This window comes from Sceloporus occidentalis, unplaced genomic scaffold (assembly GCF_023333645.1).
Source record: "Sceloporus occidentalis isolate IW3139 unplaced genomic scaffold, rSceOcc1.0.p SCAF_9, whole genome shotgun sequence".
Classification (NCBI taxonomy): Eukaryota; Metazoa; Chordata; class Lepidosauria; order Squamata; family Phrynosomatidae; genus Sceloporus; species Sceloporus occidentalis.
This window is the reverse complement of record NW_028316989.1, coordinates 40,681,604-40,709,359: the sequence shown is the minus strand read 5'-3', so window position 1 is coordinate 40,709,359 and position 27,756 is coordinate 40,681,604. Positions and strand designations below refer to the sequence as shown.

At 40.4% G+C, this 27,756-nt stretch overlaps 1 protein-coding gene across 1 annotated transcript in view; it reads right to left on the bottom strand.

The window, feature by feature from the left end:
• Positions 1–12,414, bottom strand: part of ADAMTSL3 (ADAMTS like 3) — a 160,354-nt gene extending 147,940 nt beyond the window's left edge. Inside the window, exons 1-2 of the mRNA XM_089538311.1 lie at positions 12,326–12,414; positions 10,586–10,739 (exon numbers count right to left, since the gene is read on the bottom strand). Coding sequence (XP_089394437.1) covers positions 10,586–10,739; positions 12,326–12,414 — 243 coding nt within the window. The remainder of the gene's footprint in view (positions 1–10,585; positions 10,740–12,325) is intronic.
• Between the last annotated feature and the right edge of the window lie 15,342 nt (positions 12,415–27,756).

The window sequence follows — 27,756 nt, the reverse complement described above, 5'->3', positions numbered from 1 at the left end:
CTTGTTGCTGCGTTATTTCTCTAGCTTGCCTAAGGATTGATGTCATGATAAGCAAATCATGGATGGAAGGTCCATGGTTTGTTTAGTCATGCCTACTTACAGCAGATCAACCATTCTGCAACAGCACATTGATTGTAAATGATAAAATATATTTCCCCCAGAACTAGCTTAATGTAGTTTGTCAAATCCAGTCATCATTTCCAGCTTATTAGCAGCATGTATGAACTGAACAAGAATTACATAAGTGTTGTGTGTTCATTTTCTTTGGGGTGGTCACCATGACATATGATGATGATGTTTACTATGGCTGGGAGACCAGCACATAGAAAGTCAAACAATAAAAAAATACAACACAGTGTAAAATGCAGTATGATGTAATAATAATAAAAAGTCCATCATGACCTATAAAATGTGCCCATACATTGACTTTCCACATTTAGCACAGAACGGATAATTGCAGATTTCAAATAAGCATAAATGATTTCTTCTGCATAAACACTCAACTTCTCTTACAGCCAAAAAGGAAGGAGAAAAAGATGTTTTGTGCAAAAGTGAATTATATCAGAAGACACATTCATTAGATGATAGATTCTGTAGGGTCTCAGCTGTATTAAACAAACTGTAACATCAGAAAATTTATTTTTACACAAAGGAGTTGTTTATTCTCTTTATCAAGTAAGTCTGTAGGAACTTTATCTAAACTGACTATTACTTCTATATTACTTTAGATGAAAACTAAGCAAAGGCCACTTCATACTCTTATCTGGTAACTGCATTTGCAGCAGGTACACCGCTGTTTCTCCCAGCAAAGATGTAAAAAGTGGAGGGCAGGCTCACAAACATACAACAGACACCTGCTGGGGACTTGTGTGGCCAATCTGAGCTCCAAGAGGCATGAACCCAACTTTGTGGGACATGTGTCTGTCTTTCACACATCATGCAGTGACAGTCATGGCAAAGGCAGTTGCTCCATGAAATATTCCAGGACTATTTTCTCCCAGAAGGGTTGCGTCTGGTGCACTAGCCTTGGTTGATGAAAAAGGCTGCATGCTTAGGGATGGATGATGCCTCGGCTTTGAGTAATCAATTATATCCAAATTCAAGGCTTGTTGCTTTAAGGAAGCATGCGACTCAATCCAGTACAGCTAGCCCTTTGACTTCCAGATAAGTCAAACAACCCGCCACTCAGTTTTCTGATAACAGCCTTCAATTAACTGGCATGGATCCAGGCCATTACTAACTCCCCAACACTGATTCAATGGCTCTAAGCAGTTTACAGTACAAAACAGAAAAATGATCAACCCAAGAGCTACATGAAATAACTGCATCACAAAGCACAGAAATTGTCCACCTTCTCATTCCCCCACAATCTGAGACATTTTGAAAGAGAGGGATGGACCTTTGCTTCTGAAGGGGACAGAAGAGGGAACTGATCAGACACCTTCCCTGGGTTAGGAATTCCAGGGGGGGAAATTGCCACTGGCTAGGACTTGTTTCTGCAGTGATGACCTCTTCCTGGAAGTGGGACACAGTCCTAGTTCTTTGCAATGTACAGGCTAACTCCACTTCAGCAACACAAACCTTCAGCAGATTTAGAAAAGCTTTATTCAGAAACCAGAGTTGATCATACTAACTGTTGTCGGACTTCAAGTTTTTTCCAGTGACACAGTTCATACTTACAGTTCAAATAATTCATGCCTTCATCTCATTTGTCAACAACTCAAAACATACTGTCTTCCCCTGTCTTAGCCCTTTTCTCCCCCCCCCCCATACCAAACTATAGTTTCCCACAAGAACAACCTTAGAAATTTATACTTCATATCTACTCCCCACACATCTTCTCATTAATCCAGGCTGCAAAGGATACACAATCTTTTCCTTTCCCAGCGTATCACAACATCCTGCATTATTACACACATGCCCAACCACAGCATTTAAGTATGGCAGCACCATGTCTGGACCATGATCTTAACACTATCCCCCCAACTACATCTACCCCTTCCCCCAATTCAAGAGCAACATAGAAAACATGACTACAATCCAGCGTTAACCTGGTGCTGGCTTATCAGGATAGCGTGTATGAAATTTCTGTTCTCACTATTATGCCCTGTCTCTACCTAACGTAATGAACAGACTTTGTGGATAAAACCCAAAAGCGTTTATTGAAAATCAGGTTTGGCACGATGAAGGGATGCTGTGGCTTAGTGGTTAAGATGCCAGTTCTGACATTTTCAAGAAAACTGAGTGGCGGGTTGTTTGGCTTACCTGGAAGACAGAGGGCTAGTTGTACTGGATTGGATTGCATGCTTCCCTAAAGCAACAAGCCTTGAATCAGAATTTCGATGCCTGAGTGCTGCATGATGGGATGAGCTCCTGTCACTAGTCCTAACCTAGCAATTTGAAAGCATGCAAAAATGCAAGTAGATAAACAGGTACTAACATGGCTACTTGTCCAAGCTCTATGACAGACCATGGGGAACATGGAAGATTAAACATTCCCATCCAAACATCACCTTTCCTTACAAATTAGTACCCCCACCCACCCACCAATGTAAGTAAATCCAGGCTTAAAACAAATGAGTTCACTTCCCATCCTTGTAGATTGAGCCTCAACCTTAAGCTAAACAAAGTACTGTACAATATAAATTTCCTTAGCAGGACTAGGCATTGCTTAAAATTAAGTTTTCACTTCCCAGGCCAACTCATCATTCAAGGGCTTTCAAAGTATTCAGTCATGTTGCTTTGATTACCAGTGTGCATGTGAATTGTGAATGGAAGCCAACTGAGAAGCCCAAACAAAAATAGAAGAACACACACTTTAGGCCCTACTTTGAACCAAGGTCATCAAAGTTGATTTATGCTATTATCTTCCAATGACACAAAACTGACTTTGCAAGCAAAAACAATGTTTCTGGGCCCTCCTCCTCCAACTGTACCACCACAAATCAAAAACACATTTCAACTGACTAATCTTCTCTATTCATTTGTCCATACAACTTTAACATGTTTCTCATAATGTATTACAGGTAAGCAGCCTGCTTTTTTCCCAGGCCACTACGAAACAGGAATGATTTTCCTTCCTATCTTAAAGATCTATTTGCAATAATATTTACACAGTTTAGGATCTGACACAGGCAAAGGCAGCATGACTGAAAGGAAGTACTGTATATTCTGTCCCTTCCATGAGAGGTCCAGTGCAGGTTTCCCCAACATGTGGTCAGCAAAAAGTGTTGGCTCTCTGGTGGCTGGAGACGATGGCAGTAGTAGTCAAATGCAGCTGGAGGGCACTGATTTGGAGAACACTCATGCAATGTCTACTGCGGGATTGTTTGTGCATTTTGTATTGTACCTATTGTTAAGCTGGAATCTCTTTCCTTGTAGTTTGCATCCATTGTTCTTTGTCCTAGTCTCTGGAGCAGCAGAAAACAAGCTTGCTCCATCCTCAACTTGACATCTCTTCAAATATTTAAACAGGGCTATCATGTCACCTCTTAACCTTTGTTTCTCCAGGCTAAACATACCCAGCTCCCTAAGTCACTCCTCATAGGGCATGGTTTCCAGACCCTTCACCATTTTGGTCACCCTCTTCTGGACTCGCTCCTGCTTCTCAACATCCTTTTTGAATTATGGTGCACAGAACTAGACATACTATTCCAAGTGAGGCATGACCAAAGTGAAATAGAGTGGCACTATTACTTCCCTTGATCTAGACACTATACTTCTATTGATGCAGCCTAGAATCGCATTGGCTTTTTTAGCTGCCTCATCACACTTTTTAACTGCTCAACTTATGTAAAGTATGTACTTAAGCAATAAAAAACATCCATTACTTCATTTGAAAATGAATTTTTCAGTAGGTGGAAAATTTATCAGTTTATAAAGAAGAATTTAAAGGGGTAAAGAAAAAAAATCTCTGTATATGGCAAACTGCAAAGCATTATCATCACATCCCTACTATACAAGCTCTCCCATTACAGCTTTCTAGAGGCACTGGACTGCAAACCCCATCATCCCAGGCACTGGAAATGTGGTTGGGGAATTATAGGAGTTCCAGTACAGCCTATCTGTAATGTACTGGATTAGTGTAATCTGGTTGATCGAAGAAAAAGAAATAAGCTGAAAGGAGGATCTTTTGCAGAAATCTACTCAACAAGGCACTCACTGCTGTGTATTGTTGGTGGTCTCCCTTCTGGATTGGTTTTATTACTTGGAGGCAATATTTTGGAGTGTCAACAAAACAAGAGCACTGAAGATTTCCAGTACCAATAATATCTGGAAAAATAGCTTTTTTGTTGTAGCAGCTGGAAGGGTAGAAATATAAAATAAAATGAAGAAAAGCAATAAAAAGGAGTGAACTGACTATTTCTTATGAAAAAATACAGTTAACATCTTAAGCTGTCCAAGAGCCAGTCCAAACATTTGAATAGCTTCTAAGATCATTCAGGATAAGAACGAAGATGTTTTCTTTCTGGCCTGGGATGTCTAAAAGACAAAAGTGCTCAAACACTACACCAAAATAAACTTTACAGGCAGTTAAATGTGAACTGCAAAAAAAAGTTAGTTTTAGCCCTATATGATGCACTATACTTTATGTCTGTGCAATTGTCTGTCACAGTGAATACACAATGCACACTCGGGGGTGAGTTCCATTCTGCATGAAATAATACACCAATAAACATGCTTGATGGAAGATGTAGGCCACAACTTTTATTGCTGATAGTCTGGAATCAGGGACTGACCAGCTCCCCTGTTGACTGATGAGCCGAACCATTGGGTTGACAGGTATGGGATTCACATGGGAAGATCTTAAGCATGGTTCCCCTGCCACCAGGAGGTGCAGGAAAGCTTCTGCCCCCTGAGTTGGGCAAAACTGATGCCACCCCACATGCAACTGCTGGGCATTCATTGGACAGAGAATAAATATTCCTTCCCACCAGACCTGAGTGGGTCACTCTGGCCCAGCACTCAAGCCAGTGAATTCAAACCATAGTTTAAAGTCAATGTCATGCCCAGCCGAGGACTTGGAGGATGAGTCTGCGGCTGTGGAGCCTGAGTCCGGCTCTAGCTCTGCTGTGCCCACTCCAGCAGAGTCTGTGGCCTCTCGGAAAGTTCAGCAGCCAAATCTCCCTGTGGCAGAGTCTTTGGACATGGAGGAGGATCAAGGAAATGTGCCTATTTTCAGCCAGCGTCAAGCCGAAAGGGAGTGCGTTTGAAGGTCGTGGAGGCTTTATCAGAAACGCACTGGCAATCAGACACACCTGAACGCCTGCAGCATGTCCATATAAGCAGTTGCAGGATGTCTGCCTAGTTGCCAGTGATTATCTGACCTTCTTGGGGAAAGTATTCTGTCTCTGGCACCCATTGCTCTTTGGATGAAGCATTGCTTCTTGGACTGCTGACCCATCTTGACTTTCTGGAACCCTCGACCTTTGGACTGCCTTATCAACCTGCCTATCTGATACCCTGGACCTTGGACATTTTGACAAATCTTCTAGTAAAACCTCTTCACTTGTTACGCTGGACTTTAAATCAAAGATTGTCTGTTGCCTCACACTGGCTGCGCAAGCCGGTTTGTTTGGGACCTGAGCTGGTCTTACCAGCCATTTGGCTGCTTTCCCAGACAGTCAGTAGCTGATGATTCCCATGTTCCAAATGGCATGCTGGCTCTGGAACTCCAGGAGTAGAAGTAATTTTTCCATGCTTTGAATCTGAAGCCATTTCTCTATGGTCTAAGTCCAATACACATCAATGCAACTAGTTTGGTGTTCAATAGTTGTATAGCTATTAAATAGACCCTGCCGAGATACTGTCTTGGCAAATTGTTGCTTCCTCTTTCCCTGAGGTATCTGATAATTTGTGAGCATGTGGGACACTAAAGCTTTCCATCTGTATGTAGATCCTTAATATCTACAAAACAGGATATAAAGGAATTTATACAGCCTTTCTTTAACATATAAGCACACCCTTGCCAGATCAAAGCTGAAGATAATGAAGTATGAGGGAAGAACATGAATCCATATGCAATGGTGCTACAGTAAAAGAGTGCAAGTTGTTCCCATTAATATTTTACTTGTTTCTCATTTCAAAGTAACACAAAGTCTTTTTAAGATAGCAGATGCTCTTTGAAGGATGTGTTAAGCAGCAGCATTATATTAAACAACGTTACACACAAGCTCTGGAATGACTTTCCAGATCATATTATGTAGAGATCATATCCTTCCTTTTTCGACCCTCAAAAGTAATTACTCTCTTCAAAAAAAGTTATTGAAAATTGTAGACTTAAGGAAGGAAATGTTGAACTGTAAAGTTGACCAAACTACACTGTAAATGGCAGCCAAGTGTAACATTAGCATGAAGGTCCCTTCTCCATTGCAAATCATGGTGTGTTTTTTTAATTTTCTTCCTTGGAGAACTGCAACACCAACCTTATTAGGAGTTCCTCTACAACAGGAAATTGTGTATCCCTCAGGATGCTGTTGAACTGCAACTTCCATTTCCTTTAGGTAACATAACCAACGGTGAAGACTGTAGAGAAATGCAGTCCAACAGCATTCAGAGGACTAGACCAATGGTTCTCAAAGAGATTGTTACTGTTGTTAGCTGCCCTCAAGTTGTCCTTGGTTCATGCTGACCCTGTGGATGAGACATCTCCAAGACCCCCATCCTCTACCTCCATGCTCAGGTCCTGCAGGCCCAGTCCAATGGTCTCCCTGATTGAATCTATCCTTGTGTTCTAGGCATATGATCTTCCTCTCCTTCTACTACTGTACCTTCCATTCTTAACATCATAGCCTTTTCTAATGAAACTTTCCTTCTCATGGTGTGTCCAAAGTCTGACAACTTCAGTTTAGCCATCCTGGATTCCAGGAAGAGTTTGGGCTTTATCTGTTCTAAGAGTTCATCTTTCTGGCCATCCATGATATCCTCAGCACTCTCCTCCAGCACCATATTTCAAATGAGTTCATTTTCTTTCTGTCTGCTTTCTTTGCTGCCCAGCTCTCACATCCATACATGGTGATGGGGAATACAATGGCTTGGGTGATTCTAACTAGTATTCAGAGTTGTGTCTTTGTACTTTAGGATCTAATATCATTGTATTATGTGGACAATCAGAATTGGCTATATCACACAGTGTGGAAGGCAAACTCAGTTGACAGTGCATGCAAGTGAGGCCAAAGTAAATGAAAAGGTGATTTTGTTTTCAGTCACTTCCAAAAATAATTGAAAGTGAAAGCTATTTAGTTTTTCAAACCAAATGCCATCCCCACCCACAAATTAGTTTCAAGCCTAATTAAAAGTCAAGCAATGTGTTTCTGTTCTTGATAGCTTTGTAGCTGACGAGAGAGTTTGGAAGAAACAAGTTGCTAGTAACGGGATACTTATTAATTAGTTCTTAATAGCAAAGGTATAATATATTATATTACAACAATAACCTAACAAGTTATAACTTTATTTTTTTGTAGTAGAATTGTAGGTATTTGATGACAGTTATGATCTGTAGCATCCTTAAATACAGAAGGAGAAATAACCCATGGTTCAAAGCCTGGCTTATGCATTGCAGTACATTGTAAATATCCATGAATGCAATTCCCATAATTTTGAAGTGGAATTCAATGGATTTCTGGGACACGTTGTGTGTTGTAACTAAATTTCTACACCAGGCCACACATTTCCTGGATTTACTTTAGATCCTTGGCCAAGATTAACAGTGTGTCTTTCATGTTGCTTTCTTTGGTGTTATATCTCTATTTCATATTTAGCATAATGTATCTATGGCTTCTGAAGTATGCAGTACTGGTCTAATTAGAAGAACCATAGCTTGTTATTTTCCAGACTCACTGCTTCATCCATTACTACCATCTCTTTACAATTTCACTTTTTAAAAAGAAATCCTTTTCTTTCAACAAGGGCAAAATAAAACAAAACTGTGAAATAATAATAGGGAAAATGTATATTTAATGCCTGTGTTTGTCCAGTCTTAATGGATCATATTCCAGAACATTAATATGAAGAAAGGCACTTTTTTTAAAGCAAAGTGTATTGGTACCGGAGGAAGAAAAATCCAAGCATTCACTTAGGATGCTTGTAAGGTTTCTTCAGACCATGTGAGAGTAAACCAACACAATGAACACCTCCCAAAATAATATACAAATCAGAATACAATTATCATTTCAATTTTGTACATCTCCAAATTTTGTAATGCAATGTCTGGCCTTGAAATGTACCAAAATGCACGATTTACAATAAAAAAATAAAATAAAAGTGCATATAATTGTATATGGAAAAATGCTTATAAGGTGAGCAGTCCATGACAAAAGCATATATAAACTGATTGTTCTTGTTATGCGTGATCGAAACAGCTTTGGTTTATGGGAATCCTATAAATGAGTGAGCTCTAAGACCTTGTAATGATCCAATCTGCTCAAGGCAATGGCTCCCTTGATTGAATCAATCCATATGTAACCTGGGGTCCTTTCATACTACATAATTATAGTGCTATAGTCAACCTTAACTGCAATAGCAACATCCTATGGAGTCTGGGAATTTCAGTTTAGGGAATCCAAGAATTCCATAGGATGCAGCCATGACAGTTAAAATGGAATCATAGTGCTGTAATTGGCTACTGTGAATGAGCCACTAGCTTCACTCTTTTCCTATTGCTTTATACTTCAGCAAGTATTGTCATCTTTTCCAGTGACTCAAGTTCTCTCATGATCTGTCCACTCCAAAATATGATAGTCCCCATTTAATCATTATTCTTTCTAGTGAAAGTTCAGACTTGATTTGCTTGCAGTCCTGTTTATTTGTCTTTTGGGCAGTTTATGGTCTCGGTAGAACTCTTTTCCAAGACCACATTTCAAATGTGTAGGTCCCCCCCCCCCCCCCCCCCGTCAGCTTTCTTCACTGTTCAAGTTTTTACATCTTGACACAGAAACTGGAAATACTATGGCATGGATGATCCTGACTTTGGTATTATGATAACGTGTATAAAATGTCTAGTACAGTAATTCTAGTGCAAGAGCCAGTATGAAATAATGGTTCAAGTGCTGGACTAGGACTTGAGGAAACCAGTGTTCAAATCTATGGAAACCCACTGGGTTACCTTAGGCAAGTCACACTCTCAACCATAGAGGCAAGAAGTGGCTAACGCTTTGTGAATAAATTTTGTGAAGAAAAATCTGTGATAGGGTCTCTTTAGGGTCACCATAGCAATAGCAAGTACATTTCTATACTGTTTATCAGTGCACTTAAGCATTCCCTAAGTAGTGTACAATCTGGAAGCCAATTGCTACCAACAGCTGGGTAATCATTTTAGTGACCTACAGAAGGATGCAAGGCTGACTTGACCCTGGAACCGTGCCTGGGATCGAACTCACAATTTTGTGGCTTTGAATGGCTGAAGTACCAGCATTTAATTTAAAATTAAATTTTAAAATTTAACCACTGTGTCACCAGGGCTCCATCGATCTGAAATGACTTGAAGACACACAACAACAACTAGTTCTAGTGCAGATTACACAAGCAAATATGCAAACTGGCTGGAATTTTGTTGCTGTGTCATGAGATGGAAGCAGGCTACAGGCATCTTTGAAAGAAGTAAGGCATTGGATGAAGGGGCTATAAGGACCTGGCAGATATTGTATCCCTTTCTTCATCACCACTGTTGCATAATCCTGGAAGACGTGTACCAAGATCTGATCAGAAAAACCTTCTCAGATGACTAAAAACATAGAACAGAACAGGAAGACCATATAACCCAAGCAAAACAAGAATGATTTGTCCATCCATAATTAACATTGGAATCTATGACTGGAACACTCTAATGAATAAACCGCCATGCCATGCTTTCATTACTCTTCCACATGCTTCAGTTGGACTTGCACATAATATTTCCAAACAGAAAGTGCTTCATATGCTAGGTACATAGGCCTGTTTCTTACTGTTAACTGTGCCTCTGTCAAACATCCCAATGGAGACAACCACAGTTAAATAGGGCTGAATCTGAGCAGGGTGCTACTTCACTCTCCTTACCTATCATTTCAACTGTTGTGTAACATTATGGTCTGGTGCAGATGTAATGCCATATTATTGGTTTGCGCTACAGGGAAAGACCTGGCCTCCATGGTTTCCAATTCTGATTTCTGCATGAGGTGAGGAGGATTGTGCTCTTTCAAGGAGCACCAGACCAAATGTTATACCTGAACTCAGCAAATGTTATCATTCTCAGCAGTTTGCCATGTGTCTTTCCCATTAACAGAAGAAATCTTCCTGCAAACCTTTATTTTGAATTTGACATTCTAGCTGCTATTCATCCATCTGTATTGCTGTTGCATTTCTACAGCTTTTGCTTTTTGTAGTGTTGCTCTTGTTGCCCTTTTTTGGGCAGAGATTGAAATTCACATTTTGAGGGAGGGAGGTTACAGTAAAAATAAATAAAATTAATAATTATTCATTATGGCCTAGTTTCCTTTAAAAAAATATACACCAGTCATTAGAAAATGGTCTGCTTTGTGAACACATAATTCCCAGAGTCTCACTGAAAAGATGAAAGGAATGTCATGATTTTCATATTCAGCAGACAAACCTGATCATCATAGCGGTAGGTAAGGAACTGTTCTCCTGCGGTATCTTCCAAGAAACTTCCTTGCGGAGAGAGTGCAAACTCAGGCAAGAAGTATGCACCTTGGGATTGCTCTGCTCTCGTCTGTAAAAGATTAAATGAGATCATGTTACAGCTACTGAAAATAAGAAGTAAAAAAATATTCAGAACTTCAGAAGAGCAAGTTCATATTTGCATGCCCTATTGCTATGTGACAGGGTGGATATAATTTATATTCCCCATTACATACATTATTTGTGGGTACGTTCCTTCAGGTTGCCTGTCAACTTACAGCGAGCCCATGAATTTCATAGGGGGGTTCTTAAGCAAGGAATACTCAGAGGTGGTTTTACCAGTTCCTTCCTCTGAAATACAGCAATTGGTATTCATTGTCAGTCTCCCATTCAAGTGCTAACTGGGGCTGGCCCTCCTTAGCCTCCAAGATCATATGAGTGTCTTTAGGGTATTTAGGCCCCATCAAGTACCAAACACATTACCAAATATAATTGGCTGATGTAATGCTTGCTTAACATTATCTGTGGTTACCAAATTTGCTATTAGTCTAGGGCCTAAATATTGTACCCTAAAAGCACCAGACCCTGTCTGATCCTGGAAGCGAAGCAGTGTCAGCTTTGGTAAGTACTTATATGAAAGACCACCAATGAATACCAAGCACTGTAGGCTATACAGTCATCCCTCTGTTTGTGCAGACTTTGAATCCATGCCTCTCGCTAATTCATGAGGGAGTTAAAATGGGGCATGCATCTATGGGTGCCCATGGGGGCACGTCGCCATTCAAGCCAATAGGTCTTAAATATTGGCAGATTTCCATTTTTACAGGGGTGGCAGTCTTGGAAAGATCCCTCACAAAAATGGAAGGGCGACTGTATTTCAAAGAAGAGGAATTGTAAAACACCTGTGAGTACTCCTTGCCTAAGAAAGCCCTGGGAAATTCATTGGCTTGCCATAAATTACTTGAATAATAATAATAATAATAATAATAATAATAATAATAATTTGTATCCCATCTCTCCCTGTATTGGATCGAGGCGGGTAACAACAAACAAAAGAATAAAAATACAGCACAAGCGACAAGTAAAAACATAACAAGACATATCAAACCCAATTCTTTATCTCCCTCCCACCCTAAAATAGCGTTAAAACAACAATTCCCAATAAAATAGTCAATAAAATCAGCCAGGATCACAGTCTGGTGGGAACAGCTATGCAACTGGAGAGTGAAGTAAATCTGTCACATATTTGCTCTTGAAGGAGCAAATAGGTGACAGATTTAGTTCATTTTTTAACATTGATTTTAATTAATGTTAGTTTTTTTAATTGAAAAAATTAATTTTTCCAGATCCCTTCAATACATGGGATAGAAACAGCTTGTGGAGAAAAGCAAACTGACAGATTCATCCATTCAGGTCTGGAACTCTGGATGCTTTGCTCTCAAATTTCTGTGTTTTCAGCCATGTTTGTGATGCTCAATTAAGTTGCCAGTTCTGTCTACTGTTAGATTCCTCATTTTGACAGTTACATGACAGGCAGGTAAAACATGGTCCTGGGAAGAGCTACATCTTTTTAGATTTTTTAGTGCAATTGGTTCAGAATTTTATTCAGTTCACTTTTGACACGAAGTCAACAAAATGTGCACCTTTTTAAAGGAATGCAACAAAAAGAACTTTCTAAAAAAATGAACACAAGGACTGAACAAATCCTTACTTTTGGGAACGTAACATTCCTTCCCTGCAGCATTTTCTTTTCTCATGTCCTTTATCACAGCTAACATGGTTGATATCAACACTAGCCATCACTAAGGCTAACCAGTGTTTGCCTTACTTTGAGATGGTGAGCTAGGATAGATCCTTCTTTCTTGAAGAAACTGAAATTCTTTCAGGATGAATTTTTGTCACTAAAATGCCTCTAGGGAGAACTACGGTATTTTTACAATGTTTCTAATTTTTTTAAAAAATTGCCTTTTGTGGTCCTAAACTGCCCCATGGGTGCTGCAAAATATGGTGAAATGTACCCCATACTGCATCTTTTACCTATAGGAGCAGGCAATCCACATCTCATTGAATCCAATGTGAGGGCATTCCTGTTAGTTTAAATAGCTCTGGATTGCATTGTATTTCAGCAAACTGAATTTAGTCCAGAAGCATGGAAAAATTCAACCCATGAGTTTTAGCTGTTAGAATGGAAAGAGTTTTGCAATCTTCACTGGCATGGATATTATGCACCCAATAAAATTTGGAAAGAGAGTGCAAAGATTGATTTTTATAATACTAGCAGCCTATGGAACACATCTGAGAGTGAAATATTATCTGAGGAAAGTGCAAAGGCATGGGATGGCATCAACATTCATCTGTACAGCTATTTTATTTTATTTTAAGGTTACTTAATACATTTGTATATCTTGAAATCACACTGTTACAGGTAGGAGGGCCCTCTTTGCCTCTGACTGAACTTTGATATCAAATTCCATGTTGGAAGGGATGCCTTGTCACACAGTACTGGAAAAGGCAACCCAGTGAAATTTAGCAAGGAAGCACTATCTGCTGTTGTTAGCTGTCCCCAAGTTGGCCCTGACTCATGGCGATCCTATGGATCTGCTCAATCTCTGCAAACCATGTTTGTGACCCCGTATGTAATAATGCCTGGATGATTATGACATTAGTGCTCTGTTGTACATCTGTTGTTCTTCATGATCTTTTCTAGTTCTTTCATAGCTGTCCTACCCATTCCTAGTCTTCTTCATATATCTTGACTGCAATCTCCACTCTGGCCAATGTTTGATTCTACATATGCTTATTTATTTTTCTTAAATTCCTTGGTGCACTCCATTAACCATCTTATGTTTGCAATGTGGTCCCTGGTGCCTCTTCCTTTTCTGAATCCCACCTGCACCTCCGGAATTTCTTTCTCCATGTATGGTTGGCGTCTATGCAGCAGACTTTTGAGTTTTATTTTGCTTGCATGTGAGATTAATGCTATGGCTCTATAGTTGCTGCATTCTTTTGTATCTTTTCTTGTGAGTTGGGATGTATATTGATTGTTTCCAATCTGTTGGCCACCTCCTTGTTTTCTATATTTCTTGGCATAGTTTAGTTAACACTAGTGTTGCTTCTGTCTGTGTGCACTGAAGTAGTTCAACTGGGATATCATCTTTTCCTGGGGATTTACAGTATTTTTCTCAATTTCTCTTATTGCATTCCACTTCAATTTTTAGATTTGGGGTTCGTCTCCATACAGTTCTTCATTCCATGTGTCATTCATTTCCTCATCTCTTTTGTATAACACTTCTATGTATTGCCTCCAATGCCTTATTTCATATTATTCCTCTATTATGTTCTTGTTGGGCTGCCATAGGTCAGGAACAACTTGAAGGCACACAACCACAACAACCGTCCCTTAATTTCAGACATGTCCTCCATCAACTTTCACTACCATTACTGAGAGAATGGGAGCTTCCACTTCTATTTAGTCCAACAATTCAGCATACAGATGGATTGTGTGGCGCATGCTAGACTATAACTCCCATGAGCACTAGCATGTCATTCAAACTTTAAACTGTGCTTAGTCTTAACTATGATTATTGAAAACAAGGCAGCTGCATAAAACTAGGGTTTGATTTGACTTCTTCCTACTAACTGTAGTTAAGATTAAAAACAGGTTGTCCCAGTTCAAATGACATAGTAAACTCTACTTAATTTTAAAAGGAAATTAAAGCTTCAAAACTCCTTCCAGATGTACCAGAATCAGAGAAAGTATGTGGTCTGGCAGGCTGGACTCACTCTCAACATACTAACTTGTGGCTTTAGTATTACATCTGTACAAGCCCAGTATGACAGCAACTTCACAATTGGTGCTGTTAAGCATATAGCAGCAACATGCTACACATTTGCCATCTTCTAATTTGTCCAGTGGGTTAGCCAAAAATATTTTGCAAGTAGCAACAATGAGTTTATGTATCTATCGGGGATGCATAATGCATGAGCATGCATAAGCAGGGGAGTTGCAGGAGGGGAAATATCATAGAGAAGACATACAAAGTTGTCATCATCATCATCGGGAAGGGAAAGCTGCTAGCTCTGAGCAAAGCAGTGAAAATAGTGGGATGCTCTGAGACAGCAGCCCCCACCTCATAAGTGAAAATGACTTTGTCTGCTTTTCCTCACTGCTACTGTGTGAACTTTAAAGAAATTACCACTGATAATGCAGCACTACACTAACATTAGTGTAGTGTACCAACAGCAATCTGGTCATTATATCCATCTGTAGTTGTTGCTGCTCCTGCTGTTGTTATTTGCCATCCAGCCAATTTTCACTTCTGGTGACTCGATGAATGAGAGACTTCCAAAAGCCTCAGTCTTCAACATCCCTACTCAGATCTCACACATCTGTGGCCATCTTTTACCTTTCAAAAACAAATTTCATACTTTTACAACACGTTGCAAAACTGCCCTGGAGATGCATTTATGACATCCTTGGTATGCACTGCAGATGGCTTTTTCCTGCTTCAAGCAGAATCTACAAAACAAGGTCCCCCATGATATTCTGGCTAACAAGCTTGTAAAATGTGAGCTAGACAATGTAACGGTCAGTGGATTTGTAATTGACTGACCGGCCAAACCTGAAGGGGGCTCAGCAATGACGACTCATCATCTTGGAGAGAAGTGACCACTGGGTCCAGTGCTATTCAACATCTTTATAAATTACTTGGCTAAAGGAATAGACAATACAGGTAATTGTTTTCTGCTGCTCCAGAGACCAGGACATGGAGCAATGGATGCAAACAACAGGAAAAGAGATTCCATCTCAACATTAGGAGGAATTTCCTGACAGTGAGAGCTGTTCAACAGTGGAACACACTTCCTTGGAATGTAGTGGAGTCACCTTCTTTGGAGGTCTTTAAACAGAGGCTGGATGGCCATCTGTCAGGAGTGCTTTGGTTGTGTGTTCCTGCATGGTAGGGAGGTTGGACTGGATGGCCCTTGATGTCTCTTCCAACTTTATGATTCTAACAGTTTTTCTTCATTCAATGTCCTCCAAACAGATGGGGGAGGGTATGTACATGAGAGAGTGAGTGTGTATAAATGTTCCTTCAAGCTACCTATGCATTTCATAGGGTTTTATTAGGCAAGAAATGCTCACAGATTATTTCCCAGTGCCTTTCTCTGAAATATAGTTTACAGCACCTGGTATTCCCTGGCAGTCCCCTCTCGGGTATTAGCCAGGCCAGACCCTGATTGGCTTCCAGATCTGGTATCTTTAATGTATCTGGGCCTTGTGGGAAGGGAACACCTATTTAAACATTCCGTATGTCTTCACCCCCAAATCCTGCAATTAACACAAACTGGAAAGCATTAGGTGCAAGAGCCAATTTTCCCAGTATAGTATAGATTTCCATGGATCATGTGACAGCATGAGGCAACAGGAAAAAAGAAAATAATAGATGTTAATACAGATAGTTGGAATTAGGGAACTGAGCTGGGTAGAAGGAAAATTTATACATTGCAGTGTTAACAGGCAAAAGCAAAGAGAATGAACCAGTAAAGTTTCTTGAATCTTGAATCCATTTTATCTGTTGTTAGTGATCCAAATAGAAGCAATAATATCCACATAATTTACTGTTATGATAGGAGAAGCGGAACCAAATTGTTAATCCAATTTTTAAAGATGGGCAGTGGTCTCATTCGCACAACACAATTACAGCAACACATCTGACTCCATTTTAACTGCCATGGCAGCATACTATGGAAATATTACGTTATGTGTAGTTGGTCTGAGCATTGGACTACAACTCTGGAAACCAGAATTTGAATCCCCACTCAGCCTGGAAACTACTGGGTGATCTTGGACAAGTTACACTTTCTCATCCTGAGAGAAAGGTAAGCGCCCCCCCCCCCTCAAAAAGTTAGTTAGTTAACATTATTTTGGCAATTTTAAAATGCAACTCTAATTTCCCTTTACATTTTATTATTAAAGTTACATGAAAACATCTCTCTCATAATCTCAACATCCACAACAGAGCCTAAGCCCATGATCGGGGTGCCTAGAGTCGCCATAAGTCAGAAGGCACACAACAAATCACTCATGAAACTAGATATCCCAGATACTGTAGGATGCAGCTGTGGCAGTGAAAGTGGTATAAAAGTGTAATGACTGCATAGTGCAAAAAGCACAAACAGAACTGAAAGTGATTAAAATAACAAAACAAAACTGAAAGTCCAAAATTTTGTACCTATCCTTTCCAGATCCACATAATGTGTACTTCATCCCAAAGTATTTCCTTGAGCTCCCAGCATTACCAAGGACTTTTCCCCAGATCAGTTTAAATTAACTCAGTATTTTCCAATAGGAAAGGTATCTGTACTTGCCTTGTGGTTTTCTGCATTCTCAGAACTAAATGAGATGGCTGCCATCAATAAACACAATATGTAAAGAGATCTTGTAGTGTCTTTGAGACTAACTGATAGATAGAAGCTGGCAGCATGAGCTTTCATAGGCTAGGCCCACTTCCTCAGACGCATGTAGGCTCAAGTCTATGAAAGTTCATGCTACCAGCTTCTATCTTTCCATTAGTCTCAAAGGTGCTATGAAATCCCTTTCCAGGCTAATAGGGCTATGTCTTAGAATTCTACCACCAGTAAACACAACTTTCCGGGGTACAGATTCAACAGAGATCAAGTGAGGAAAGGAACAATGTTGGCACTAAAAGAAAATGGTCATAATGTGTCATATTGCTAAAGCATTTAGCACTTTGATGATCAAGAATCTGTCCCTCAACATCCTGCCACTGCACCATATCCTCCACACCAGCATCACCCACATAAGAAGACTGCTTCACTCTGTTCATGGTAGGGCCAATCCTATGGTGCATCCATCCTGCAATGGAAAAATACTGGCTAACATTTTCTTAAATAATAACAAGATCTGCAATGGGAGTCACCAAGGGATTCAAAGATACATTTACTGACTCATTTGAACGACGCGGTCCCTAAAGATAATGAAAAATTACTCGTTTACATGATTACAGCAGCAAGACTTTGACATGCCAAGTACTGGAAAAGAAACAATATCCCCCAGCTGCAAGCATGGCTTATTAAGTCATACAACTTGGCAGGTCTAAGTAAATTAACATGGTGTCTTTGGGTAAGGCAAAGTAGGTGCAATGTAAACAGACTGGAGCAGGAATGCAAATCTTTTAGAAATTATTTGAATAGCAAGTTTAGTTCTTGGCAATCTCCTTTCTTTAGTGTAAACAAAAAATATAGAGGGTTCATATAGTAGATGTACAATCTACATTATATTTAAAAAAAAAAAGAGTTTGTAGTTAGTTGTATTTTAGCTTTTTATTGCTGATTATAAGTATTTAAGAGTTAAAAGGGGATGGATATTTATTTATTTATTTATTTATTTATTTATTTATTTAATCTGTCTCCCACTTTCCTCCCAACTTGGGACTCACAGCAGTTCACAGCATAAATTAAGAATACAGATAAAACCAGCGATGATTTAAAAAGTGTTAAAATATTAAAACCATCCCCATTCAAATTTCACTGATTTAAAACAATACAACTGTTAATCACCCAAAGCCTGTTTTGTTTTGTTTTTTAAGGGTCTTTACCTGCCACCAGAAGGAAAGCAGAGAGGGGGCCAAACTAACTTTCCATGGGAGAGCAGCCACCAAGAAGGCCTCCTCATAAATCCTCACCAGAAAGGCCCACAACAGTGAAGGGACTGAGCGACTAAAGCTATTCCAGCAAGGAATAAAACATTTCCCTTATTGCCCAACCAGCAGTCTGGGCACAGCACCCATTGAAATTTCTGAAATGTTTCCAAAAATTGCCCCAAATAGAATGCATTGTGTGTATGTTCATTCAAGTCATCTGTCGACTTATGACAACCCCATGAATTTCATAGGGTTTTTTTTAGCAAGAAATACTCAGAGGTGGTTTTGCCAGTTCTTTCCTCTTAAATACAGCCTTGAGCACCTGGTATTCATTGATGGTAAAGGTAGTCTCTTGACATGAAGATCTAGTCGTAACTAGTTGTCGTAGGGGGCAATGCTCATCTCCATTACTAAGCCAGCGTTGTCCGAAGACAAATCCGGTGGTCATGTGGCTAGCCTGGCTGCAACATTGTTACCTTCCCACCAAAGTGGCTATCTATCTACTTGTATCTGCATGCTTTCAAACTGCTAGGCTGGCAAAAGTTGGGACTAGTGACAGGAGCTCATCCCATCATGCAGCACTCAGGACTCAAACTGCCAACCTTCCAATCTTCTAATCGTCAGAAGTGGCATCTTAACATTAAGCCACTGCATCCCCACTATTCGTTGGTGGTGTCCCATTCAAATATTATCCAGAGTTGGCCTGGCTTGGCTTCTAAGATCAGACAGGATCTGGTGCTTTTAGGGTATTTAGGCTGCTTTACAGTAATCTAAACAGAATGTAATCAAGGCATGCATTACTGCTGCCAGTTCTGACATCAAGGTGCGGGCACATCTGGCACACTCATTTTCATTGCTGAAACCTGAACATTCAACCTCAGGCCTGAGTCCTGGAGTACACCCTAGCTTCAGATTTCTGAACAGTATAACCCTATTGAACACAAAATGAATCCCTATTACCTTATCTGTCTTTCAACTGACCAGTTTCTCATCTGTCATGCCAAGATTAAGTTTAAAATTGTTCACCTTCCTCTAAACCATTACTGGTAAGAGAAACTGATTTAGAACTGAAACAGATTCCTTGGAGTTAGATGGAAAGGAGAAATAGTGTTGGATATCAACAGCACACTGGTGTGTAGATGCATCCTCTCAGGAAAGAACCTTATAAATGTGCCCTAGCTGCACCTTTCCATTTTGGCCCTGGTGCCTCTTTGGGATCAAACTGCAGCCTGTCTGCTCTTTGATCATTACTCCTGTTTTGTACTCCAGTCCTGTCTTCATATTTGCCCTTTGGAACTGTTTTTTGGTCTTGGCTCCCAATTCCCAGCTACCAGAGCAAAATAACAACAACTTAATACTTCTGACTAATTCCTTTCATCAACAATAAAGGTATAACTTAAATTGAAACTGTAACTTAAAGACCTTTACTCCTTCTCCAGTGTAAGTGTAAAATATTCAGGTATTTGTACAGTTTTATAGTGCGGTGTGCAGCCTCACTAAATGGTGATGGAATATCACATCATGCTGGCTTAGGCTCTATTGTGGATGTTGAGATTATGAGGAAGAATAAATTGGTATCCCTGGAGCCAACCCCATTTTCCACAAAGAATTTGTGGGTAGACTACAAATGAGTATGAAACAAGAAAGAATTTAGGGAAAGGACATTTGAGCAGAGGGGTACAGAATCCAAATCCAGCAGAAAATCCTCAGTTTTGGTTCAGCACTTGTTAAGCCCATCCCCACCCCTGGGAGGATACTCTGAACATTGCAGGCTTGTGAAAGATCAAGGCTGAAGCTTTGCTCAGCAGCAAAGTATCCAACAGGCTCAACCCTAAAATGAATTCACTCACTCCACCCCCAGAGTTCTGCTTGGCTGCACTGCTCACCAACCCCAAATGACCCAGGAGCTTTATATAAAGCCTCAGCTGCAGGCATGAGGCTGCCTGTTCAATGTAGCAGCAACGCTCTGCTTGATCACTGGGAAATGTGCCTTCTTTATTACCTTGACATTCTCTTGCATTCCCCATACCTCATTCTTCCCATTCCCCCTCCATCTCCAACTCAGCTTCAGGGGCTAACTCTAACCATGGGACAGATTCCAACACTCCTAGACTGTGCACTGTCTTAATGGATGACCACTGTCCGCAAAGACTTTGGGGACATTCACACTCCGTTTTTTGCCCAAGGAGATGTGGATCGCCGCTGTCATTCATATCCGGATTGTTGTTCCCATTATGTTTTGGGTTTGCAAATCTCTCTGAGTCATTTTAACCCTTGTTTATTTACACCTGCCATCATTTTGGGCTAAAATGGAGCCACCTCCATTCCCTTGAATGATACAGAGTGATCCAAATCAATTAGGAAACATATTCATACTGCTGGAGATGTGGATCAATGTGGATCTTTCAGGAAATTTTTTTTGGGGGGACGGTATCAAATATTGTGAGTCAAGTGGGTTTTGGTAGCACCCCATCCCAAAAAAGAAAATTGCATCGAGTGCATTCAGGGACAGTGTGAACACCAAGGAAACAACCCAGATTCATCTCGGATTATTTTCATAGTGTGAATGGGTGATTTGATTTCAAGACACTACCACAAGAAACAATGTTTGAAAGACATTGTAAAAACAATGTTGTAAACACATTGTAAAGAAATAATCCAGTCTGAGACCCCTTTACATGTCCTGGCTCAGTGCTAGGTAATGCTGGAAACTGTAATTTATTGTGGCGCCAGAGCTTTCTGACAGAGAAGGCTAAATGTCTCACAGAACCATAGTTCCCAGAATTCCCTAGCATTGAGCCAGGTCTGTTAAAGCAGTCTCAAACTGGATTATTTTCTGCAGCGGGTTTTGGACCCTAGAGATCTTGATGCCTCCTCCTCCTCCCCTTCCCAAACCTTTTTATGTGTAAAATTTATACATGCATTGAGTTAAATGCTGAATTGACTTAAATAAAACTATTCTAATTTGAATGATGTCATTTCCTTATAAAATGTTAAAATATGAATACGCATGAATGTGCACACATAAAATACACACAAGCAAAATATTTTTATTCATATACTACATTGAGTGGCAGGTGGTTGCAATGTCTGCATGTAGATGTAAAGGAAGGTCCCCAGGATAAAAGGTCTGAGTACCACTGAGTTAGCTGTTAACCAAGGACTGGATTTAACTCAGCTGTTTTCCCTGGGGATAATCCAGGAACAGGGAGTCTATGGCCTTCCAGATTTTGTTACCTCCTGGCCCTGCAGGCTCGGAAGTCTGTGCCCAACAGCAGAATTCCAACAACCAAAGGTTGCTTATCCTGTTGGAATCAGACGCATGCCTCCAACATTTCACAGATGGAAACCAGGACACATGTAGTTAAGCAACATCAGAGTATGGTCAAGATGACAAAGGTTTTTAATGAAGAATAATGCACAAGTAAGGAGAGGCTGCAGCAGTTTGCTTTTGTCTGAGCCTACTGGGAAGGACAAAATTCTGCCCCTCTTCTCCTCTCCTCGCCTTTCAGCTGAAATAATAAAGTGCACACTACATTTACACTTTGAACTCAGCTGGCAACCACTAAAGCAAGCTCTTTTTAATTAGAATCTACATTGGAGTATTGGCTTTGACTTTTACTGCAACCCCAATCATCCCATACCATAATAACCCTGTTTATATAGACTCTTTCGTCTAACACACTTCACACAAATCACCTCAGTAATTGCACACCATTCGGCAAAGTTACCCAGTGTTTACTATTGCCCTATTGCAGTTGTGGGTGTCGAGGCTGAAAGGTTTGCCTAAAGCCACCTAACACATTCATGGATGAGGTAAGATCAGAGCCAAAATCACACTAAATTGCCATTATTGCAACTGCCTTAATTACACTGACATATATAGCTACATTTCACTTTCTTGCCTAATTCTCACATAAAAGGAGAGTTCCAGAGTTCATCCTTGTTTCACAACATACCTTCCCCAAGAGTGTCGGAATGACTGGATGGATCATAATGGTTTTATATTTATATATAAATAGCTAGATTATATCTGAAATTTTAGAGCCAAAACAACAGCTCAAAAGATTAAGAAGAAATCATTAGAACGGAACTTACAGAAAACCTGAATGTCTAGCACAGTCGTGATTGAATTTCAGATGAAATGCAATGGTTTCTGCTCATCCAAACAGACTAACAACATCTTATAAGAGCACGGTCCCCACACTTTTTGCTTGTAGGGTACTCTAAGAGTCCCTCAGTGTAAATAGATCAATATTTAGAACATTCACCTACTCATATCTATGAGATTAAATGCTCTGAATCCATGTGGTGTAGCAATTTCTTTTGGATGTGAGACATTCCAGGACATGTTTACAGCTTGGTGACAGAGCATGCACTTTGTATGGGGGAGATGTGTTGTGGTTCATTTCCCAATATCTCCTGGTAGGGCTGAGAATGGCTCTTGTCTCAACTCCTGAAGAGCCACTGAGTTCGATTCAGATTTAGGTTCAGGTATTTGAGTATGAACCTAAATCTCAAGGAAGGAGCCTCTGACACACATACATCTCCTCTACAGGGCAGTCCCTCTACTATTCTGAAGACAACATTTGAAAGGGAATTAAGTGAATAATAATGTTGGGTAGAGAGGTAATCACACAAAAAGCAGAGCTTTCTTTCATGAGAAGTATGTATATTCTACCTATAGATAGCAGATACTGGATCCATCCATATTAGTGCAAACAGCACTGCGCCAGGTAACTCAACTGTCTAACTCTTTGCAAGGCAGCTTCTCATATTTCTTATTCAGCAATGAAGCTCACAGGGTGATCAATGTTGGTCTAGTCATTTCCCCATCACCTTACAGGTTTCTTATGAGAATAAAATGGAGAAAGCCCAATGATTGTTATCGCAAGGCCCTTGGTGGAAAGATGATGTCTAAATGAAATTTGTGGAAATAAATCAACATCACCAACAAACCTGAAAGCTAAATAAACTTTGTAGCTGTGGGTGAAGTGGCTGTCTGGACACAACCATTGTCCAAGACAGAATCTGGAAAATTGTTACAGTATAAAAATAATTAGTGTATGGCACTTTTCCCAGGAAAGCTGTTAAGATCTAGCCTCAGGTTTTCCAGGGTCCTGTCTTGTTTTGCCCAGTTTCAACTCTGGTTCACTGCAGTACACGGGCGCCAGACAACTCACCCAGAGTCAACCAGTTCAGCCAGAACTGGATCCAAGCCATACTATAGAAACTTGGCTCCTACCACCTTTGTTCTATCCAGAAAACCACAAAAGCAGCACTGGTATGTACTGCTGTGAGCACAAACGCAATAGATCATTGCATAACATTAATTCAGAAAAACAGACGAAAGGGGAGCAGAAGAGAATTAATAACCGGATGCTGCTAAGAGGCTGAGCCAACACAGAAAGGGCTAAAGTGGTGTCACATTGCAATGATATTCATATATTTCACAAACAGAGTATTTGCATTAGTACAGATCAACATAAATTTTCATGCAAAAATAGTAGACACAGGTCTAAGCCACTAAAGATCCGGGAGTATGATACTTTGGGAAAAGGTATTTTAAACTCACTGTGAAACTGAAGTCTAAATATAAATTACTGTAAACCCCCCCCCCCCCAAAAAAATAATGGTGATTGCAACAAAATTAAAATAGATCCCTTCCACAAAGTCTTTCCCCACAGCCTTTTCACAGTGTAAAATGACACTGGGATCCAAGGCCTGTGGAGCATGAATTCTAGCAGGTTTACTGATGGAAATCTGCATATCTGCTATCTTGGCCACAAGAAGGTTTGTCTCCAAATGTGAAATTGGCTGCAACAACTATGAGACCAACAACTGGGTATAACACATGTAATCATTCCCTATGGGGCAACCACCTGGAGCAATTAAATCATGACTTTTAACGCATTCAGGGTAAAGCAAGTGCCCAAGTGTTTGCTGTCAGCTCTGGCACCACTGGCTAAAATGTGGAAAGCTGGTCTACTTAGTATTCAGCAAATGGATAGAGTATAGGCAATATAGCTTTCCTTAGTTTTCCATTACTATTAAAGTCTTTTCTACTGAAAAGTTAGAAGTTTATGTTATTTTGGAGTTGAGAAGAGGAATTAAGTTCACACATACACACACACAAACACGCTCCTACACCAGGGCTGCATAATACAATGCTTCTTAGGCTATCTGATGTGAAAGACAAACAGAGTCCCCCACCCACATCAGTGTTTTCCATGGATCAGCACTGCATTTGTGCCCACTGACTACAACTCTGTACTTCTTTCCTAGAAACTGTCCACAGAGCAGCAGCCAATGGCTCATGAACAGGCACTGGTCCTTGAACCACTGTTTGAGTAGCACTGGCTTAGCATAAATCTCTGCATATGGAGTTACGTGTTGATTGTATTGTGAGACACTTATGTTGAATGGCAACATTGTACAACCAAATGAACAACTGACTATTCAACCAATGAAGTACTACTGGCAATTTAATCCCAGAAAAGACAGATAACACTAGCTGAGAATGTGCATCCTCGTGCACTACAGCACCATATATATGCAACTCTTCTCCTGTGATCTTCTACTGAATGCAGACATTATAAATCCAGCTACTTCTGCAAGGGATTTCAAGACACCAACAGGATTTCAGCACAGTGTTCTGAGCCACATATTAGCTAGGAAAGTCAGTAATGAGAATTTATTGGCTCCACTATAACATTTCGTCCAGATTCCTCCTTCCCTAGTCGTGATGTCTGGTTGGCTCTAAACAGGAGGATGTGGCTATCAATGGAATGGCATTTGGAATGGCTCAGGACTCAGAAGTAACCAGTTACTTTTCTAAATTACATAACAAATCTCATGTTACAAGGGATAACATCACTCTTTTTGCAGTGCAATGATAGCTTTTAAAGTTCCTTTTATAGCTATGAGGTGCAGGCTCATTAAATGGAAATGGAAGAATTTCATTTGATTCATCTGGCATGTTGCATCTCATGCTTTATTGTATGTGCTGAAGCAATGAAGGCAACAGGAGGAGAGTTTGGTTTCTACCACATGCCTTGTGCTTGTAAGATTCAGATTTTTAAAAAACATACAAACTTTAAAGTATCTGTTTTAAGAAACTAAAATTATTCCTCATAATTCCATTGGGAGAAATGAGGAAGAGTTACTTTTTCATCTATGGTTGTTAACTCCTTTTTGGACTGCAGAATTAAAACTGCCACTATCTAAATTTGAGAAGTGGCTGTGCACAGCCGCCTCCATCTTCGCATGCCACAGCCCCCATCTGACCTTTCCAGGGTGCAAAAAAGCCACAAAAAGCCATGGCTTTATGTCACTCCTTTGGCGCTGCATCATCTTATCGCAGCACCAGAGGAACACCGTGAAACCGCATGCCGTGTGGTTCGGCACACCACCATGGGGGCAGAGTTGGGGCATGCATTGTGTGGACGCCATGCCCCGACTCTGCCCCTAGGCCGGCCTTAATGGCCAGTCTGCACAGACCCAAAGTTCCCAAGCTTTGTAATGGTTAAAACAAACCCCTAAGTCCATGGTTCTGAGTTAGTATGCAGGAATGCACCAATGCGAGAACCCAAGTGCCTTTGCACCCTGCTTGTGGCCTTTCTAGATCTCAATGATCAGTGTAGAAAACAGGATGCTGGACAAGGTAGACCCAATGTAGTAGGCCTCTTATAAAGTCACCACGTGGAATAAAAGCTAGCTAATTCCTTTAAGTTACTTTAAGTGCAATCATATTAACCTTTTTAGATGCAAGAAATTCCTTACAAAGTAAGGTACAACGTAAAGTACAATATTACTACTAGGAGCACGAGGGAAGAAACATAACAGTGGAAACCAAGTATGTTCTCATGGAAAAAGCAGTACATTTGAATAGCAAAGTGAGAAAAACACAATCTCTTAGAACTGCTGAAGGGGGAGGGATTATGCAAGAATGGGAAATACATAAAAAGGGAAAGTTTTCTTATTTGCCTGCAAATACACGTTTGTCAGATTAATATGTATTGCAAGTCCAGTCAGATACCTCCAAATAGCATGTGTCTTGATAGATTCTTTCGCATTTAAAATGCCTGGGGTTGCTGATAATTGCCACAGTACGCTTCATGCCTGAGGGGACAATTATAACTGCTGAACAGGTCAGTCTTTGAATTGTCGAGAATACTAACACAAGCCTGTATGGCGCTGTCACACTGTCAAGACAGTAGGCAGGCAGTAAATCATCAGTGGATTAAGATGTGGATGGCTGATCATACTTAGCAGCTAGAGAGAGTCAATGAGAAGATCCCCAGTAAACATCTTTTTAGGACACCCTGTTGTTGTGTGCTTTGACGTCATTCCCAGTTTATGGAGACCCTATCAGGGGTCCCCTATCATGAGGATTTTCGGCAAGATTAGTTCAGAGGAGGTTTGTCTTTGCCTGCCTCTGAGGCTGAGAGAGTATGACTCACCCAAGGTCACCCATTGGGTTTCTATGGCAAAGGGGGGGTCTTAACCAGGGTCTCCAGAGTTGTAGTCAGACACTCAAACCACTGCACACACTGGCTCACCTGGGCAGCCTTAAACCACTGCTCACTATTTATTTCGTTTTTGCAAATATTTGATATAACACTTTTCTGATTTTGTTCAAAGGTACACTTCTAAATACTGGGAAAATTAACAATGATAGGAAAACCCTTAGAGGAACAATCATGTATTTAGCAATTCGCAAAGCAGCTAAAGATTTCCACATGGTGACACCATGCCCCCCCTGAGCCCTTGTAACAGCTGTGGTTTGAAGTAACTTGGTGATGGGACAGGTTGAAGGAGGTGCCCAGCAGATCTGCTGATGACTCTATAGGAGACACTTCAAAGCTGCTTGTAACAGCCTGGGAAAGCAGTACATAGTAGTTATAAAATAATATTTTCAAGATAGTCCTCTCTCTTATTTCCTCCCCTAGCCTTGAGGATTAGAGAAGAGAGGTTAGGCCTGAGAACTGGAAACCCTGGCCTGTTTTGTGCCATGCACTTTAGTCCATCTGCAGCACAGCTCCTTTCAATGCATTGATGGCAAGCACCCATATGGAGAAATGCACATGTGGATTTCTAGCGAGGCTCTGCAGCTTGTGGAATGTAAGAGCAACACACACACCATATGTGAACACTTGAGCTTAAACACAGCTTGAGAAGTCATGATTTCATCCCAGCTCTCTATGCATGTTCAGGGATATTTTAAGAAAGTGTGTCATCATTCTATCCCCCTCCCCTTTTCTTTGACAAATACTGGAGTAACATCTGATCTTCAGCAAACGCAATTGCCACCTAAAACGCAGATATGATCTATTCCAACTAATACGTGTCAGTTCCGGCCTGATATGAATTCTGGATATGTTCTCCAGACAAATGAAAAAGAGGTCAAGTTAAAATAGCAGATGGGAGGAAAAGGAGTTATGGAGTGAGTGAGTGATGAATGAATCTGGAATTAACG